The sequence below is a fragment of the Trachinotus anak genome, unplaced genomic scaffold (assembly GCF_046630095.1).
Source record: "Trachinotus anak isolate AG129_WGS33_773 ecotype Australia unplaced genomic scaffold, CSIRO_AGI_Tana_v1 ptg000001l, whole genome shotgun sequence".
In the NCBI taxonomy this organism is placed as follows: Eukaryota; Metazoa; Chordata; class Actinopteri; order Carangiformes; family Carangidae; genus Trachinotus; species Trachinotus anak.
The window spans coordinates 9,116,720-9,133,471 of record NW_027273852.1 but is presented as its reverse complement, the minus strand read 5'-3'; the positions used below and the strand labels follow the sequence as shown (position 1 = coordinate 9,133,471).

The window sequence follows — 16,752 nt, the reverse complement described above, 5'->3', positions numbered from 1 at the left end:
CTGAACCCGGGAGAGGAGAGGAGAGAATAAATACACTGCATGGAAGAAAACCCTTCACAGTGAATGATCGTCATATTGATAGATTATATTAGATGGCACTAATCTGCCATGCTGAATGTTTTATGCTGAGCAGTACCTGACTCTGTGAATTGAGAATCCAATCGCATCATTTCAAGGAGGTGCTCCAAAATCTTCTCCGGTGTCCCCGACATTACCTTGTATCTGGAGCAACACAGAATAAAACACACCCTTCACTAATCAAGAAACACTGGCTCTTAATGCTTAATGACACGGCTATGGCCCTCGACCGATTTGTGTTCTTGAACATGTGTCTTTGATAACTATCCTATTTACAATCACAGAGTTCTTGGCCGGCTGAAGATTGAGGGGAGTCTGGGCTAAGAGCTGTCAGAGAAGCCACAGAAAAAAAAAAAAGTGGGGGCATCTTCTCTGTGAAGGAGAATCAACACAATCCAGCCTCGGTTGTTTTCATTACTTGATAGCAGCATCACAAGAGCGAGCTGCACAAGCAGTACTGTGTCTTCCCCACTCATGGGGGAGAACGCAGTCTTGACACTCTCATGTGTAAGGAGCGGAGCTGATTAGAGGGCAACCCTGAACAAGTAATTGTGACTTGCCAGGCCTTCTTTTGCCCTAGGAGCGAGGCCATCATTACCATTAATGCGTCTCTCCATATTACAGCAACTGCGGTGCAGTGACAGATGCCTCTATTAAGATAACACTTGTTGGCTGCGGTGCACAGGATTGCTCTGTGCTTGTGCTGCCTGTACAATCAGGAAGCATTTTCATTTGCTGGTCACGCTGACTGATAGAGTCCAGTATCCTCCAGGAACTTCCACTGTTTTTAAGGACAAAGCTGGTGAGATTCTATTTTTTCTTTATTGTCCACAAGGAAAAGATTAAAGCCAGTAATCTGAAAATTGTCCCTAACATGTACACTTCATAATCTTGTTCGAGTAATGTTTGCTAAAAACTACAGTGCCCAGCTATTTTAGCAACCTGCAAAGTCCTTCTTGCAATTACTTTTACGATGCTGTTCGCTCAAGAGTTAATCTTGACTTAGTTATTTCTTCATCTGGAGATAACAAAGCCTATTTTCTCACAATAATGTTAATTTGTCTCAACATCTTGAGAAAACAAAAGGCTGATCTCTCAAGATAATGAGATCATTTATCACGTTTTCTCAAGATCACTGGATAATTATAGAGAACTTGAAAATGAGTGTCTAGTTCATTTGATTACACCTGATTTCAGCCTTCAAGATCATTGTAATGACTGTCAGGGAGGATTCAAAACTGAACAGTAAGGCATAAACAAATGATTTTGTATGGCACAGGTATGGGTACTTTGGCCTGACATTTTCATCTTAAATCAGCTGAGATGCTATCTATGGATGCTAGCATGACACTCCTGATCTCTGATAAACAATATAACTAAGAGGAGGAAACGAACTTTGGTTTTCTCGAGATAACAAGATATATTAACCTAAATACTGTGCTGCAGTTTATTATACCTTTTTTTCTGACATAGAACAGTTGCTAATGTTTTGACCATTTGAGATTACAAGTTCAATAAACACCTGCCAGGTGGATATACTGTATGATGTATATGTTTTTCTGTCTACAACAATAAAGCTCTGTTCAGCAGAGTGCGGTGCAGTGGTGGGTACATTTACTTGTAATGTGAGGATGAGGCTCCCTGGACGGAGGTTCGGCTGCTGCTGAGACTCTTCTCTAACACCAGAACATCCTGACCGTGCTCCTTAAGACGCACTGTGTTGGCCTCCACGTCCTTCACAAACGCACACACACACACACACACACAGTGAATACATAAAAATTATGCATTTTATATGAAGAATCAAACCTATGTAGATGCTGTGTGAGCTAATGGAGACATGCAATCTGATCTAGACAGTTAATATGAAACAGTGATGATAATTACTACATTTACAATATACTGAAAGGTTGTGTGTAAGTTCCAACCGACTGTGTTTAGTGAATATTATCTGTCTGTCTCCTCCACAGCTAAGTGAAAATGGCATGTCATAAACTGAGTGCTGTATTTACACCATTATGCAATCATCTAAAAATTGCCGAGTGGTTTGACCCTCTGCTCTCTGAATCAGAACTAGCTGTAGTTTTTCCTTCGGCAGAGACAGCGGCATAACACTGGGCCCTGGTCACAGAGCAGAGTGGATTAGATAGTTCGTCCAGTCAGCACAGAATTACACCTTAGCCTTAGCAAACAGGAGGTTTAAAAAAAAGTTCCTGACAATGTAGTAATGGACTGGATTGTTCTGACTGTTGATACTGATTGAAACATACACCGAAGGAAATAAATTCAATCCAAGTCTAACCAGTGGGACATCCAACCACTAACTGGACGTTTTCTCTTTTCTATTGGGATGTGGTCTTTGTCACCTCATAAGTAATGTGAAAGGATTTAAACTAGGGATGTATACACTTCACTTTAATAAATTATTATTCTCTCAAGACATTGAATTATTTCTTGCAATCGTGTGCCAGTGGGTCGGTCAATACACACTCTGGTGGTTCAGCAAAACATTATTCCAACCCACAGAAAAATGTCTGAAATTCTAGTGGATCAAATGTTTCCAAAGAAACCAACTATGTGAGGTGACATTTAGAAAGTTTGCCTTGGCTCTGATGATGCAGCAATAAAAACTTGGGTTTGACTATTTTACTGGGGGTAAATATTATATAACTGATGTTGATGTTATATAGCTGATAGCTGTAATATCATTACAGTGTCTGACACTATTACAGCAACACATCTTTTTAAAATATTGAAGCAATTTAGAGGGCACATTAACAACGTAGTTAGTTATTAGATTATATAGTTGATGGGCTATCAGATGTCTGATTTCTTCATAATCTGTACAGACCTGCTGGAGCATGTTACCGATTCCTCTGTCTCCCTTAACAAATCCAAGAAATGCTGTATTCAAGCTCAGGCAGGGAATCTATGATGGTGAAATACCTCCCATATGGATGTTCTCAACATATCAAGTTTGCATCCAGAGCTAATTAATGCCAAATCTGCCTATTATCTTTAGATTGAAGTAACATGAATCATTATCAACATATTTCATATTTAGTGGTATGACAAAGCTAATGGGTGCTGAGGGCTGTTGTAATCTCTCACAGGCTGCATTGCTGAGTTTTTGCCAACAGAGGGCAACAGTGCTTCTTTACTGCCGCTGTAATGACATCAGTAGATGTTTAACAGAAACTCACCCTCAAAATCCTGTTGAAGTCCTCCTTGTCTACTCTCAGGAAGTGACAGTTGTCCTCTCGCAGGACAATGGAAGCAGCACGGGGGGCATCATTGACAAGTGCCAGCTTCCCAAAGTCGTCTCCTTCATGAAGCGTGCAAACAACACCCTGAGGAGCACAGCATGATGCTCAGTCACTGACCACTGAATCAATGCCCTGTTCAGAGCAACATACTAATCTTGATGCTTTCATAATTTAGATGATCTTATTTGAAGAAATGTCTTACTTTTCCATATATGACGACGTTGACTGAGCCCTTCAGAATAATGTACCATGACGTGCCCTCCTCCCCTTGATTGAACACTGAGAGAGAAAAGAAATCATATGAAAAACAAAGAAAAGCTTTGGCGGTGTAATAAAGACTAACCTGGGATTTGTTGGATTAATATTGACTCTGTAATGGATTTATAAATCACATCACTTATTTTATCAAAAATACTTACACACTGTTCCTGCCTTTGAATGGGACTCAAAGATCAGCACCCCTGCCAGTTCTCTCTTTACCTGTGCAAGAAGGGGAGAATCAATATTAAAACACATTTGCTTTACTTACTGGTGCAACAGGGAGCAACCAAAAAGTACAAGTGCAAACATACAGACAAATAAAGTTTTCCTTTTCCACTCGTCAATACCCCACTGGTGTAAAATAGATTTTCCTAAAACTGAATATGAGTTATATTGTTCATAAATAAGGTATGCAGTTGGCAGCAATTCTCATATAACTTGTTTTTCAATCTCAGAGAATTCCAGCAGGGACACATATTGACGACTGTAACTGCAAAATATGTATCCAAACATTTATATAGACTGTACGTGATGATCCAGACTGAAGTGAACACCATTTGCATCAATTGCTTTTCCTTCAGGGTCAACATCCGGCTCTCAAATCTGGCAACAAAATCTGAGGAGCTGAGCGTGGTTTTTACCGCTAAAGGGAACACAAACAATTTCAGTGTCCATACAGTTACACCACGATTCGTCACTTAAAAAAGAGCACGTCTACTCACGGTGGTGGATAGATGAGATAAGGCCTTTATATGGAGCAGCTCTTCATAAATGATCTCTAAATCATCTGCGGTTCTTTCAGATGGACTGGAAAACAGGAAACACACAAACAAACTCGTAACAGCATCACATTGATTCACTTTATTTTAATGATATTTGAGAGGTTACTGTTTTAAAGCCCTACTGTTTCCTCAGAATCATCCTCATGTGGGCGTCAGGTCCAATCTGTGAGAGGAGGAGCAGGGTGTCCTGCAGCTCCTCTTGGCTCTCCTGCCTCTCCTCCTCACTGGGCAAAGGGGCATCCTCCTGTTCATCGTCCAGGAAGCGGTAGAAGAGATACTTGTCCTGGAAGCTCAGTTCCTGGTCCACTGCGCCGCAACAACACGGCACAGACAGCAGGGTTACATTTAAATCTCTGCCTCACACGTAGCCAACATGTGCGCAGACGAGGGGATCACACAGCGTCTCACCGTGGTTGAGAACACCTTCTTCCAGCAGCGCCTGCCACATGCCCACAGCCTGGATACGAGAGTGGACGCATGAGCTCTGTTGCATTTGCCAGTCAACCAGCTCTGTCCCCACACAACACTGCCTAGGAGAGAAACAGGTCAACATAAGTTACGTGATGTGTTTATTGTCTGATTTTTCTTCATTGTCTGTTTTGTATTTAATTAATCAGCTCTGCTCCTGTTATCCGCTGTTGTTCTCTTACACTGTGAACAGGCTGAAGAGCTTTTATATTCTGCCCTGGGATAAATCTTGTTTAAATAGAAGTTGAATAAAATAAATACATAAAGGTATTACATTGTCAATATCTGGCTCTGGGCAGTTGGTTTTTTAAAAATGTTTTGTTGAAAACAGCTGCCAGCTGAGACTGACAATGATGCAGATGAGAACCATGAAACTCAACCAAAACAGTTAAGTTGTAGTTGGGCTGTAAAACCAAATCAGCAAGACACTGAAAGAGGCACCACAGAGCTCAGGAGAGGTCAGATGGTAATTCTCCCTGGGGTCATGGCTACAGGCAAACACCTTTCACATTACACACAGTCATTTGAGTTATTGTTAATACACAAAAATAGATTAGTGCAGCTTTAAGTTCATGCTATCAGGAATGCATTTTAGAATAACAATATAGGGAAACACAGACCTATGTTTGGGCCAGAAGCAAATAAACATGTGATCAGCTTTTTTTTAATGTTTATACTATGAAACGAATGAACTGTTTGTGTGTGTTTATGTTTGAAAACCCACTTGCTATAATGCAGTCTTTCACAATGTATTAAAATGTCAACCAACCTATATGTTTTCAGATGGTACTTCCTGTCTCTGATCATGTGAGGCGCCCTGGAGAGGATGGCATTACGGAGAATCTTCCCAGCCTGCAAGATCTTCTCCGATGGCACCTGCACAGCAGAATCACGGCACATTAGAGTCCTGCTGAGAACCTGCACCACATTAACAGGTAATGATTGATGCCTACATACAGAAGGTCATTGAGTTTACTACCTGAGAAATGCATTTAGGGTGGGGTTTGGCTTGGCTTTCAATGAAAGACTTCTGCAAAATAACATGAAACAAAAAATAAGTGGAACTGAAATAAAAGACATCATGGATGACTATGATACTGAGGCTCTTCTGATGATAGAAAACTCAACATCACGGAAACTGCGTAAAAAAAAAGGTTTGTTGTTGCCAAACACAGCAGTCCAGTAATTGGAAAATAAAGACATCAGGGAAACAACAACATGTCAGACAAGTCAAGTTAAATAACGGGTGTTTTTCCTCTCACTGTGGGCCACAGGATGTCTTCCTCCCCGCTCCTGTATGACTCACAGTTGACATTATGTGTTTATTAGCTGTCAATTTTAATTGAACTTATGGCTTTCTATATTGCTTCTGAGTTAAAATGATAGTGTGTTCCCAGAGTCTTGACTGATGCGTTCGATTGCTTAAATGGGACACAGATATTGTGTTGTAAGTGTTTTTCTCAGTCCACTGGGACCATAGGGTGGGCTGCAGGGTTGTGACATTTAAGATGCATTCTGCATGCTTCAGAAAGCAGCGTTAACTCATGCATTTATGTGAAGGTTTTAAAGCCTCATCATTTATTCACAAGAAAATTAGACCACTCAGTAACCAAAGAAGCTGGGCTTTCAAAGTTGTTATTTATGCATGTTAAAGTAAATTAAAGCTGTTTGTTACGTAACAGAACAATATTGTTGCCATGTTGTGACTTAACTCTGTGAATGCGAGGGAACAAAGCACAAGGCACCATAAATCTAGTGTAGTGCCATGCTATCAACCCAGTGGCCAGGAAACGACCACAGGAGAAAGGTGGGACAGGAACTGTTCTGGATGGAGACAAGAGCTCCAGTCACCTTGTTTATATTTAGACCAACTTTAAACAAACTTCACATTCCACGCTCATTTCCACACTCTGCTGAAGAGGCCAGTATCAGTAAAGGATGCTGTGTCACACAAAATGCAAGCAATGACTAAATGAGTTATAGCTGAGATTTAAATCAAACTTTTTACCTACAATGGCTCTGCTAGATAGGACCAAGGCCAACAACCCTGCATTGTCTCAACCCCACAGCTTGCCTTTCTTTGTCTTTCATAACACGTGGTAACACTACAAGATGTGAAGTTAGTTTAGTAATAAATAATCAGTGTGTTTCATGCTGTCCAGTGTCAGAGAAATTACCTTATTCTGATGTTTGGAGACTGAAACAATTGAATTGTTGCTTATGTTCTCTTTGTCCGGCATTTCTGGGTGGGAAAAACAGAGGATATATTCCAATATACTGCATGTAAAGTGACTTAGAGAAAAAAAAAAGGATCAACGAAAAGTGTGTCAGCAGCTTGTCCCATTTCTGTTCAAACCTCCTCTAAATTACCCCAAGAAATAGTACATAAGATCCCCTGCAGGTCCACAAGACGAAGAAAAACTGAGAACAAGATTCAGTAGTTTCATACAACCGATTATGTGTTTGCTCCAGGAAACTTTTAACAACAAGCTGCATATAACTTGCCGTAAACAGCCAACTTATCCCTTGAAAATGAATTTCAAGAATCTCTTGAAGACTCATCTCTTCAGGCAGCAGCTCCTCTCCCAACACCTCTAACACCTTAACATGCCTAACTGGCACTTACGATGCACTTTCAGTACAATCCTTTACTAGATCTCCTTGCACTTATTGAATAGATGTAATACTTAGTACTTACGCCAAGGTTTCCTACTGCATTGAAGCTTTAGTGGTGTCCCTCACTTGTGAGTTGCTTTGAATAAAAGCGTCTGATAAATGTGTAAATGTAAATATAAAAGTAATGTAAATTGAGAGAGAGTCAAATACAGAACCACAAAACCATGTTTTAGTGTACATATGACATTCATTTTGTATGACTCTGAAACAATGAAATAGATACAAAATACATTAAATTAACTACTATTGTATTTCCTGGTCGGTGTCACTCATCCTCACTGTTTAATTATCCTCCTTTTCATGCCATCTTTAGATCACTTATCTTTTGTTTGAATGTGATGTGACCCTACGTTCCACTTTTAATATTTCTTTTCTTTTGCTTTTCCATTCATTCAAGTACACCACTCATTTCTGTCACCATTATGAGTCAGTAAACTTTACCAGTTTATTTATCCACCTTCTTATTTCTACCTCATTTGAGCAAGTATCCAGTTTTATTTTCAATTATTGTCTTGACAGTGGGCCTCTATGTGCTTACCTTTAGGAAAAAAAATTACTCATAAATGTATACGGACCTCAATTAAACATGTTATTTGACTCTAGTGCTTGACATGGGGTTATGGCTGAGGCTGTACAGAGGTAGCAAAGTGATATAAAAAATGGAAACCAGTAAAGAAATACTTTGACCAGAGTTTATACTTTATGTGAAAGTCCTGTGGAGGGTTTGTTAGAGGGGTGTGGTTATTTCTCAGTATTCGGAGCATTAAGCTTGCACTGTACTCCTTCCCTCTAGGACAAATAGCATAATCAGTCAAGGCTGCTCAGTCACAACTGTATCTGCGGGGAAAAAAACTCAGCTATTCTTAGACATGCCTCTCAGACTGCTGATACCACAAGACAAATACACAATCCACACAATACAGAGAAAGTGGAGCACAGCTAGAAATGTAACGTTACACTTGTGGCTGTACATCCAAGAACAAAAACCAAGCATTTGTATCATTGACTTTATTGACAATGCTCTATGTAATTCCTGCTCATTTTACTAAATGTTCTTGGCTGAGAGATTTTTCTATAGTTAGCATTTAGACCACCTGACCAGTGGGCAAACAAGGTTCCTCAGGGAAAATGTTAATAGAGAAACTGAAAAAAATGCAATCTGTGATCCAAACATAAAAATTGTCAAATTGATTGACAGGTTCTCTTTTGTTATTACAGGGGCTAATATAAACAACAATCTTCAACAATCATCATGCTGGAAAAAGTTTATTTATATAAGAAATATTTTTGAACACTGGGCTAAAATCAGATACACAATACGATACAAATACGTTAAGTGTCCCAAACCAAAATCTTTGCCTATTACCCAAGTAGCTTCAGTTGTCAAAACTAATATATATCATATCATTTTTGCAATTTACATGTATTTTGGCAGGCACTTACAAATGGTGTTGTTGTTCCAATAGGGGCACCAGATCATTAAATGCTCACATGGATCACTTTGAAAAGCACCAACCAGCAACCTATGTAACAGAAGCCCTTTATGTTCCAGGATGGTATTAATTCTTTTCACTGGAGAACATGTTTTTTCTTAACTGCTGGAGTCATATTTATATGAAAGAGTAGTCTCAGTTTAATTTTGCTGTCAGCCATATTCTTGCACACTCTTTTCTATTTATATGCTGTGGGTCTGTATAGAATTTGTGCTTGTTTATTATTGCATTGAGAAGTTAACACAGCTGTCCATCATTTTATTTGTGAATCTGTGAAGCTGGCCCGTGTGACATCATGCCATTCATTCAAATGTCACATCCACTGAATCACATCAGTGAGGATGTAGCATACACAGTGCATGTGAGAGGTGGATCCAAGATTACACTTACAACTAGAAATACCACCTTGTGGTTCTATGCCTCTGCCAACCAGTCAAGTTGCAGGAAGTAGGCACGCAATCTCCCCTTCCTGACCATTTTGATATGGAATGTCATCACTTTATCATTTTATCCTGTTAGACCTTTGTGATAAATTGTGTCATATAAGCATATGAATTTGTGAGTTATGGCCAAAAACATGTTTTGTGAGGTCACAGCGACCTTGACCTTTGACCCTCTGATCAGTTTATCCCCGAGTCCAAGTGAATGTTTGTGCCAGATGTAATGAAATTCCCTCTGGGCATTCCTAATTAATCACATTCAGTGAGGTCACAGTGACCTTGAATTTTGATCTTTAACAATCAAAATAAAATCAACTCATACTTAATTCCAAATTAATGTTTGTACCAAATTTGAAGAAATTCCCACAAGGCATTACTGGGAAATCATATTCATGAGTATGGGACAGACGAATGGACAGACTGACAGACTGACAGACTGACGGACTGACGGACTGACAGACTGATGGTCTGACGGACTGACGGACTGACGGACAACCCAAACGCTGTTACCAGCGCGGAGACATAAAAATCAAAGGTTTAATTTCCTGGGGAAGGAAAGTGCTTTTTCAAGGCTGATAGATAAGTTGTTCATTTCAGTTGATAACTTGACAAAGAAGTCTGCTCATGTATGAAAAGGTGCTCAGGTAGAGTAGTGCTGAATGCATGACTGGAGTGAACGAAACAATGCTGACTTTAAAAGCATCCACCTGTTAAAACCAAAGTGCTGTAAAAGCCTTGTGTTTTGTAACTAAGAAAACTATTTAAAACATGTTTAATTCATGTGACTCAGCTGCTACAGTTACAAAACCACTGAGCTGCTGTGGAGTACTGTACAGGAAAATCCATCAGCCTCCAGCTGCTTTATGCTTGTGTGATTTCAGTCTTGGTGAATTCATGCATAGAATACTGTAAATCCCCTGGGTACCGTACTGTATGTTGCAAAAATACTCAGAGCCCTGCTGTTCCTGTATTGCTCCAAAGCACAAAACAGTGATGAATACTAAAGCAAACACATTCACTTTTAAAAACAGAACAAAACACTACAGGAGTTAATCAAATCCTATGTTTATGATGAGTGGGGATTCAGATTGTCACTTCTTTTTGTCCATTATTTATGAACTTTTCTTAAAAAATGCATAACACTATACAGTCAACCCACTGCCAGTAAGCGATCAGGCTCTGGACTTTCTCACTGCACACTGCTGTTCATCATGTTTATGGTACATGACTTTAAGGCAAGTTAAGTGCTCTGTCCGAGCAAAGCTTAGTCAATATTGAGTTACCTTGCAACAGAGGAAAATTGAATAAAACTAACATCACATATTGTACAAAATTATAATCTATGTTATATTACACATCTTAAGGAATATTACATCTCATTATACATGTAAGTGGAAAATTAACTGGTTGGATTCTGGGAATATTTATAAATTGAGAGTGAAGCCATTTACTGTAAACGGTGTGCTAAATTCTTCATCTTGATAAGTTCTTATATCGTAGAATATCTACATACAAACTAGGAGTGTCGCGATGTACTGGTATTGATGGTAACTGTGATATTTAAAAAGGGAAATATCAATATAGTGTTAAAAATACACACCTGATTACATTCAGTGTATTTGTTCTTTTTGTGCACTTTTGTACAGTTATGTTTACAGACTTTTCAAATCTACAACAGCTTGTCCTTTGTAAAGTTACAGTTAACGATAACTGTCACCTAGTTGGAAATAAAAATGGGATGTTAGTCTAAAACAATGTAAAATGCAAATGTCACTGTAAACTGCAATGCAGGGCTACTTACTGTCAGCACTACAGCCACTTTCCATCACACCATAGGGTGGAGCGAGGAGTCCAGCCATGTACTGATGATATTTCTATAAAAATAAAGAAAATACCAGGACAAATCAATCATAGCAATTAACCAGAAAATGTCAATTATGCAAATTTTGTGAACTAAACGAAATCCAACATATAAACAAAGACTACAGCCATTCTTGTGGCTCTTTTAACACAAAGTACAGCTGAGGCTGATGGGAAAGTTATTAGTGTAGTGGTCAAATATTATGGCAAATCTGTTTAAGACATTTCACTTAAAACCACAAATGTGAACCTCATGGTGGCATCAGAGGAAAAGTCAGAAGGATCACAGAAGTCAACAGGATACATACTCTTAAAAAAATTCATCTTAATTCACTCAGTAGATATTTCAGTCTGGTACATCACTAAAACCATGCAGCTAAAATGTACTGTATCACCTTTGATTGCAGTATGTTATATGTCAAGTCATAAGAAAGCAATGGTCATGCATTGTGTGTCATCTAAATGAATATACTGTATACTCGTAATACTTCTCGCCTTGTGTAATTTTTTCACTCCTTACTGTACCAGATTACTCTACCAACAACCAGTACCCTTATAACTGGAAAAGCAGATAAATCTGTCCCCGTAAATGATGCAAAAACACATAATATAGCACTGAAATGTCCGTGGTGCGTTTCTGGCTGGGAATCGTTGTTGCATGTTTCCCTCTGACTCTTCCCAAAAAAAAAAAAAAAAATCAGCCCTTCTGTCATCATCTGCCTTCCAGGAAGTGAGGGCAAGGAGAAAGTCAATGAGCATTTGGGGAGTTTGCCGATATTTCGTCCTCATTAGTCCAGACACTCAAATGTAAGTAGGGTTCAGTGAGAAATAATCACAAAGAGGGGAGAATAAGAGGGAGCTTCTTGGTTATTAAGAGCAAAAACATTAAAAAAAAATAATATTGCTGTACATTAAATATAACTTTGGCTCAATTCTAGTTTTCAATCCTTGTTTGAAACATTTTGAATTAGTTTCTTTCTTTATCCCTGTCATGCAGGTTTCATATTTCAGCTTGTCAGAAAGTACTTACTCCTTCATGTTGTGCAAGCTGCAGAGAGCCACAGAGCAAACAGAGCATGGCAGTACAACTGTATGCATCTTATGCCAACACTGTGCCCCGCAGCATCACAGATGTTATGTAATGAACATCGTGCACTCATAAATGTCAGGTTTTTGTTCATGACACTGGTGCACAAAGAGGTCAACCCAACCGCAGCCATAAAGAAATGTCAACCTTACGCACCTTATGACAAGGTAGGGAAGTGGAACAATAATTCAGTGGGAGGGTACACATGTATGTATGTACACTCAACAGTGCCTCACTGTAGAAGACTGTGAGTTCAGTTACAGTATATTTGCAAGGTATTTTGGGAAATGTTCCCTACCCGGAAAAATATTACATTATGGCAATATTTTACTATAAATCTGACTTGGTGAGTGGAGATTAAAAAAAAAAAAATCAGCCAGCCATATTTAGATGGAAAAATGTAGTGTTTGATATTTGTTTTTCTTTTTTCTTTTTTTGTTTGTCATGTTTCAAACTTTTTCTAATGTTTAAACTCAATTTTTTAACAATGTGTCAAATAAGACAATAGTTCAAGATTATTTTGTGGTAAAAGACAAACAGAAACTGATTATGTGCCACAGAAGCTGTGTTCTAGGTCAATAAAAAAACTGATTGAGGACCACTTAGTAACCGGCATTCTCTCTTCTCTCCTATCTCCTGGTCAGAGGAGACTGAAAGAAAGCTAGAGCTCTCGAGCCCTTTGTTCCTGGATGGTAATGTGCTCTCAGAGGTCATGTTTTAAATTCAGTTCTACCCTCTGAAGTCAGTTAATCACTTTAGCAACCCTCCAGGGGCACACAGCTTTTTTTCCCCTCAATTAAGAAGTGGTTGTTAGTAGTTAAATATCTTGGTGACCCCAGTTTTTAAAAACATTTCCACGTCTACTCCAAAATAAGAGCTGACTTCTGGCTTATTGAGAAGCTAAAAGATCTAGATTAATGTCAACACCAAATTTAGATTATGAAAATCCTGTGGAAGGTTTTTTTGTACTCATGCAAACATCAGATTAATTAATTTCTCATTTTTTCTAATTCAAAGTTAATGCAGCAGACATGATGTCTTCAGAGTCACTTCAAAAAGCCTATCTGTATTTGTCTATATTTTAAGGATTTAGGATTAGGGAGGAGCACTTAAACTGAGCTGCACATGAACAAATGAACTCAACCCATCTGAGCCAATAAAGCCGCGCTCCCTGAGGGGTTGAATCTGGTACACAGGGTGGGGGTGTTGTTTTAGAGGAAGATTAGGACCATTGTCAGGTGTGTAAAAAGCACTCAGTTTCTATTTAGTTAGTAATGATGTCTCTGCCTCTTACGACACACAATACATCTGTTTTCATAAGTAACGATTTTACACCCTCCAGCTCACTGTAGGCCACTGTCTTTCCAGGGTGTGGTTTTATTTTACCCTCTGTTCATATTAGTGTATTTTATATAATTTTTTTGTTTTTTATTGCCTCTTTGTATAGAGTTCAAAACCATTAGTGGATTAATGGATTAGTCAGTTGACAGAAAATCAATAGGTAATTGATAATTGATTAAGTCATTTAAGTCCTTTGTCAGGCAAACATACCAAGCAGCATTGTAGTTTCAGCGTCTCCACTGATGATTGTTGCTTTTCTTTTTCTTGTGTTATTCTATACTGATGATATTTCGGTTTTGTATTAAAGCAAGACATATGAAGCTATATGGTGGATTTTAGGAATTTGCAATGGAATCTATTAATCAAGAAAAATAGAGAGTTGAATGATAATCATTGGTCAAAGATATTAAGTAGTCTAAGGATTAGTGAGTATTTTTCATCTTGCTTTTAAAAATGCCTTTGACATCCTCTGCATCATATCAGACTCATACTGTACCAGTCAGCTATTTTCCTCTTCTCTGTTTTTATTCCTCTTATATGTCGCTTTATGATAGTTGATAGTGATGCTTTCATACTATGTTTCTGTTTATATGTAAAGACATTTTTATAAAATATTATATATACATAATCCATAGTTGAAGCCATGCTCTTGACTGCCAATATTCTTGTGTTTGACTGTGAAACGGTTTGCATTTGTTGTTTTGAAATATTCTACGAAAAATAAAGTTTAATATTATTATTATTTCTAAGTACAGGAGATCCCTGTAAAATACAATAAAACAAGACTTTACTTGAGTTTGTTCTATTTATGACTCCGCAATCTTGTGATTTATCAAATATAGTACTTCTCAATCTTAAATCAGCACTGGTGGAGATGTTGTGACAGGTAGATTCAAAGCAGGCGCTGAGGATTTCACATTCATTGTTACTTCATCTATACTGAATTGGGATTAGATGTGCATCTGAAAGCCTGGATTTGAAATGATGTTGAAATAAATGAAATAAATAGTTCAACATTTTACTTGCAGAGAGTTAGATGAGAAGATTGATCCCCCTCTCAGAAATTGGAGTGGTATGAATCTTCTCATCTAACTCAAGCAAGACAGAAAATAAGCACATTTCACAAAATGTGAAACTATTCCTTCACATGAACCAGTCCTATTATTCACACATTGGCCTTTATCAGTTTAAACACACAAGATTATTAGAGCATTAAATCAGTTCACGCATCAGCTATAGAGATAATACTGCACATATACTGGAAAGTTTAATAATAAATATAAAAGACACTGACTTTGAGGTTTATAAGCCTTGTTTATAAAGGCATCAAAAACTAAATGTGCTCACCATGTTTCCCAGAAAAGAAAATATGTATGGCAATACTTCATGTCACAATAAAACAGTCACTGGGTGTAATTTGTGCATCTACTTCCCTATAGTCTGTCACTTTATAACCATAATACTGACAGAGATTTTCTCATTGTCTGTTATCTCCAGTTGCAGAGTGAAGACATCACTTTTAAAAGGAGCTTTTTGGGATCGCTAAGTTGTTGCTACACGTCAGCATTTATTGACAAATGGACAGTCAAGAGTCAGAAACAGGCTCCACTGGGACTCACAGATATCTCTGCACACAATATCCACATTTGTGGATATCCAGTGTTTCATTAGATAGACCTTTAGGGGTATTCTGAGTCAGATAATCATCACAATTCAACAGAATTATAGCAAGCACAGTCTCCAACAAATGATTGTATTATTTCTATAAATTGATTTAATCAGATTAGAAGATTAGTAGATTTAGATGTGATGTTGAATTTAAGTTGTTTAAAGTGAAAAGATAAGACAGATAGATATGTAGTCATCTAAATCTCATCACATCAAGACACTAGCCATAAAAATCCAGATCCAACAGTTCAAAGGTCTGTGACCCCACAAGCAGTTTAAAATGTCCTCCAAATTAATGCAAAATCTAAAATTGTTGACGTCAATGGATCTTTATTAGGAAAATCTGAGTTTCCATTATGCACCTGAGACTTTTTCAAACTGATTAATACTATTAGTGATGTAGAAGAAAGATTTTTAGTTATTTTTTTGGTGTTAAAAGAGATAAAGAGTTTTAGTGTGGATGGAGATCTTGACAAATAAAATCTGAAAAAGTGAGGTGTGAGGTGCCCACCAGCCAGAGCACAGCCAAGTGGCAAATTCAGAATCCCGATGATCAGGAACAAATCGCTGAACTGTGATTTCTAAATTCATCCAAAATTTACCCATAATCTGAGAGTGAAACTATCTGAAATGCTCTGTGTATTTACAAGGCTCTTAACTACAGCCTTAATTTGGGTTTAAGATGAGGTGCTTGGATGTTTCTGGACTTTTCTCATCTAGAGTCTTCACTGACTTCTCCTCCTTCTTGTACCTTTGACTTTTTAATCAAAGAGCCAGATTTTTTAAGCTCATCTGTATGATTCAACCAGAAAATGTCATGCCCTTCCAAAAAGTGCTCAAACTGCCAGACAGAAAATACACTGAATAGGCCATGGCAGTTAATTTGAACTAGGCTAGAAGGGCGAGCATTGTATGGCTGACAAAATACCAACATTTACAAATACTGTACATACACGGCTCTATAAATGCAATTAACATGATCCACAAATGTGTAATTATGCTTTTGATAAAAATTTTGAATTGAAAAATGAATTGCAGTTGTATACATTTGAGGTTCTATTTTCTGAAACAAAAGATGCTCACACATCCTGACTATTGACTAAAATCAGGTATATGTTGCATATACAGAAATCTCAGAGTCATGTGAGTGTTGTAGGAGACTCAGCTCTTTACATAAAAACATGACATTGACATAAAAAGAATTTAGAAATGTCTGCAATAACAGATGTGTTTTTCTGTTTTCCTCTAATGAAACTTGGCCAACTGTTGTGCTTATTTTCTCTGGCACACTGACTTCACAGGAGAGTTCTCACATATCCCTTAACCCTCACC

At 38.0% G+C, this 16,752-nt stretch overlaps 1 protein-coding gene across 6 annotated transcripts in view; it reads right to left on the bottom strand.

The window, feature by feature from the left end:
- rapgef4a (Rap guanine nucleotide exchange factor 4a) overlaps window positions 1–16,752 on the bottom strand; it is a 36,260-nt gene that overhangs the window by 6,978 nt on the left and 12,530 nt on the right. For all 6 annotated transcript variants that reach the window (XM_071474780.1, XM_071474819.1, XM_071474811.1 and 3 more), the window contains 12 exons: window positions 11,266–11,338; window positions 7,033–7,097; window positions 5,835–5,885; window positions 5,625–5,731; window positions 4,796–4,917; window positions 4,510–4,693; window positions 4,328–4,412; window positions 3,764–3,824; window positions 3,547–3,623; window positions 3,282–3,428; window positions 1,697–1,812; window positions 137–222 (listed from right to left, as the gene is read on the bottom strand). In XM_071474780.1, the coding sequence (XP_071330881.1) occupies window positions 137–222; window positions 1,697–1,812; window positions 3,282–3,428; window positions 3,547–3,623; window positions 3,764–3,824; window positions 4,328–4,412; window positions 4,510–4,693; window positions 4,796–4,917; window positions 5,625–5,731; window positions 5,835–5,885; window positions 7,033–7,097; window positions 11,266–11,338 (1,174 nt within the window). The remainder of the gene's footprint in view (window positions 1–136; window positions 223–1,696; window positions 1,813–3,281; window positions 3,429–3,546; window positions 3,624–3,763; window positions 3,825–4,327; window positions 4,413–4,509; window positions 4,694–4,795; window positions 4,918–5,624; window positions 5,732–5,834; window positions 5,886–7,032; window positions 7,098–11,265; window positions 11,339–16,752) is intronic.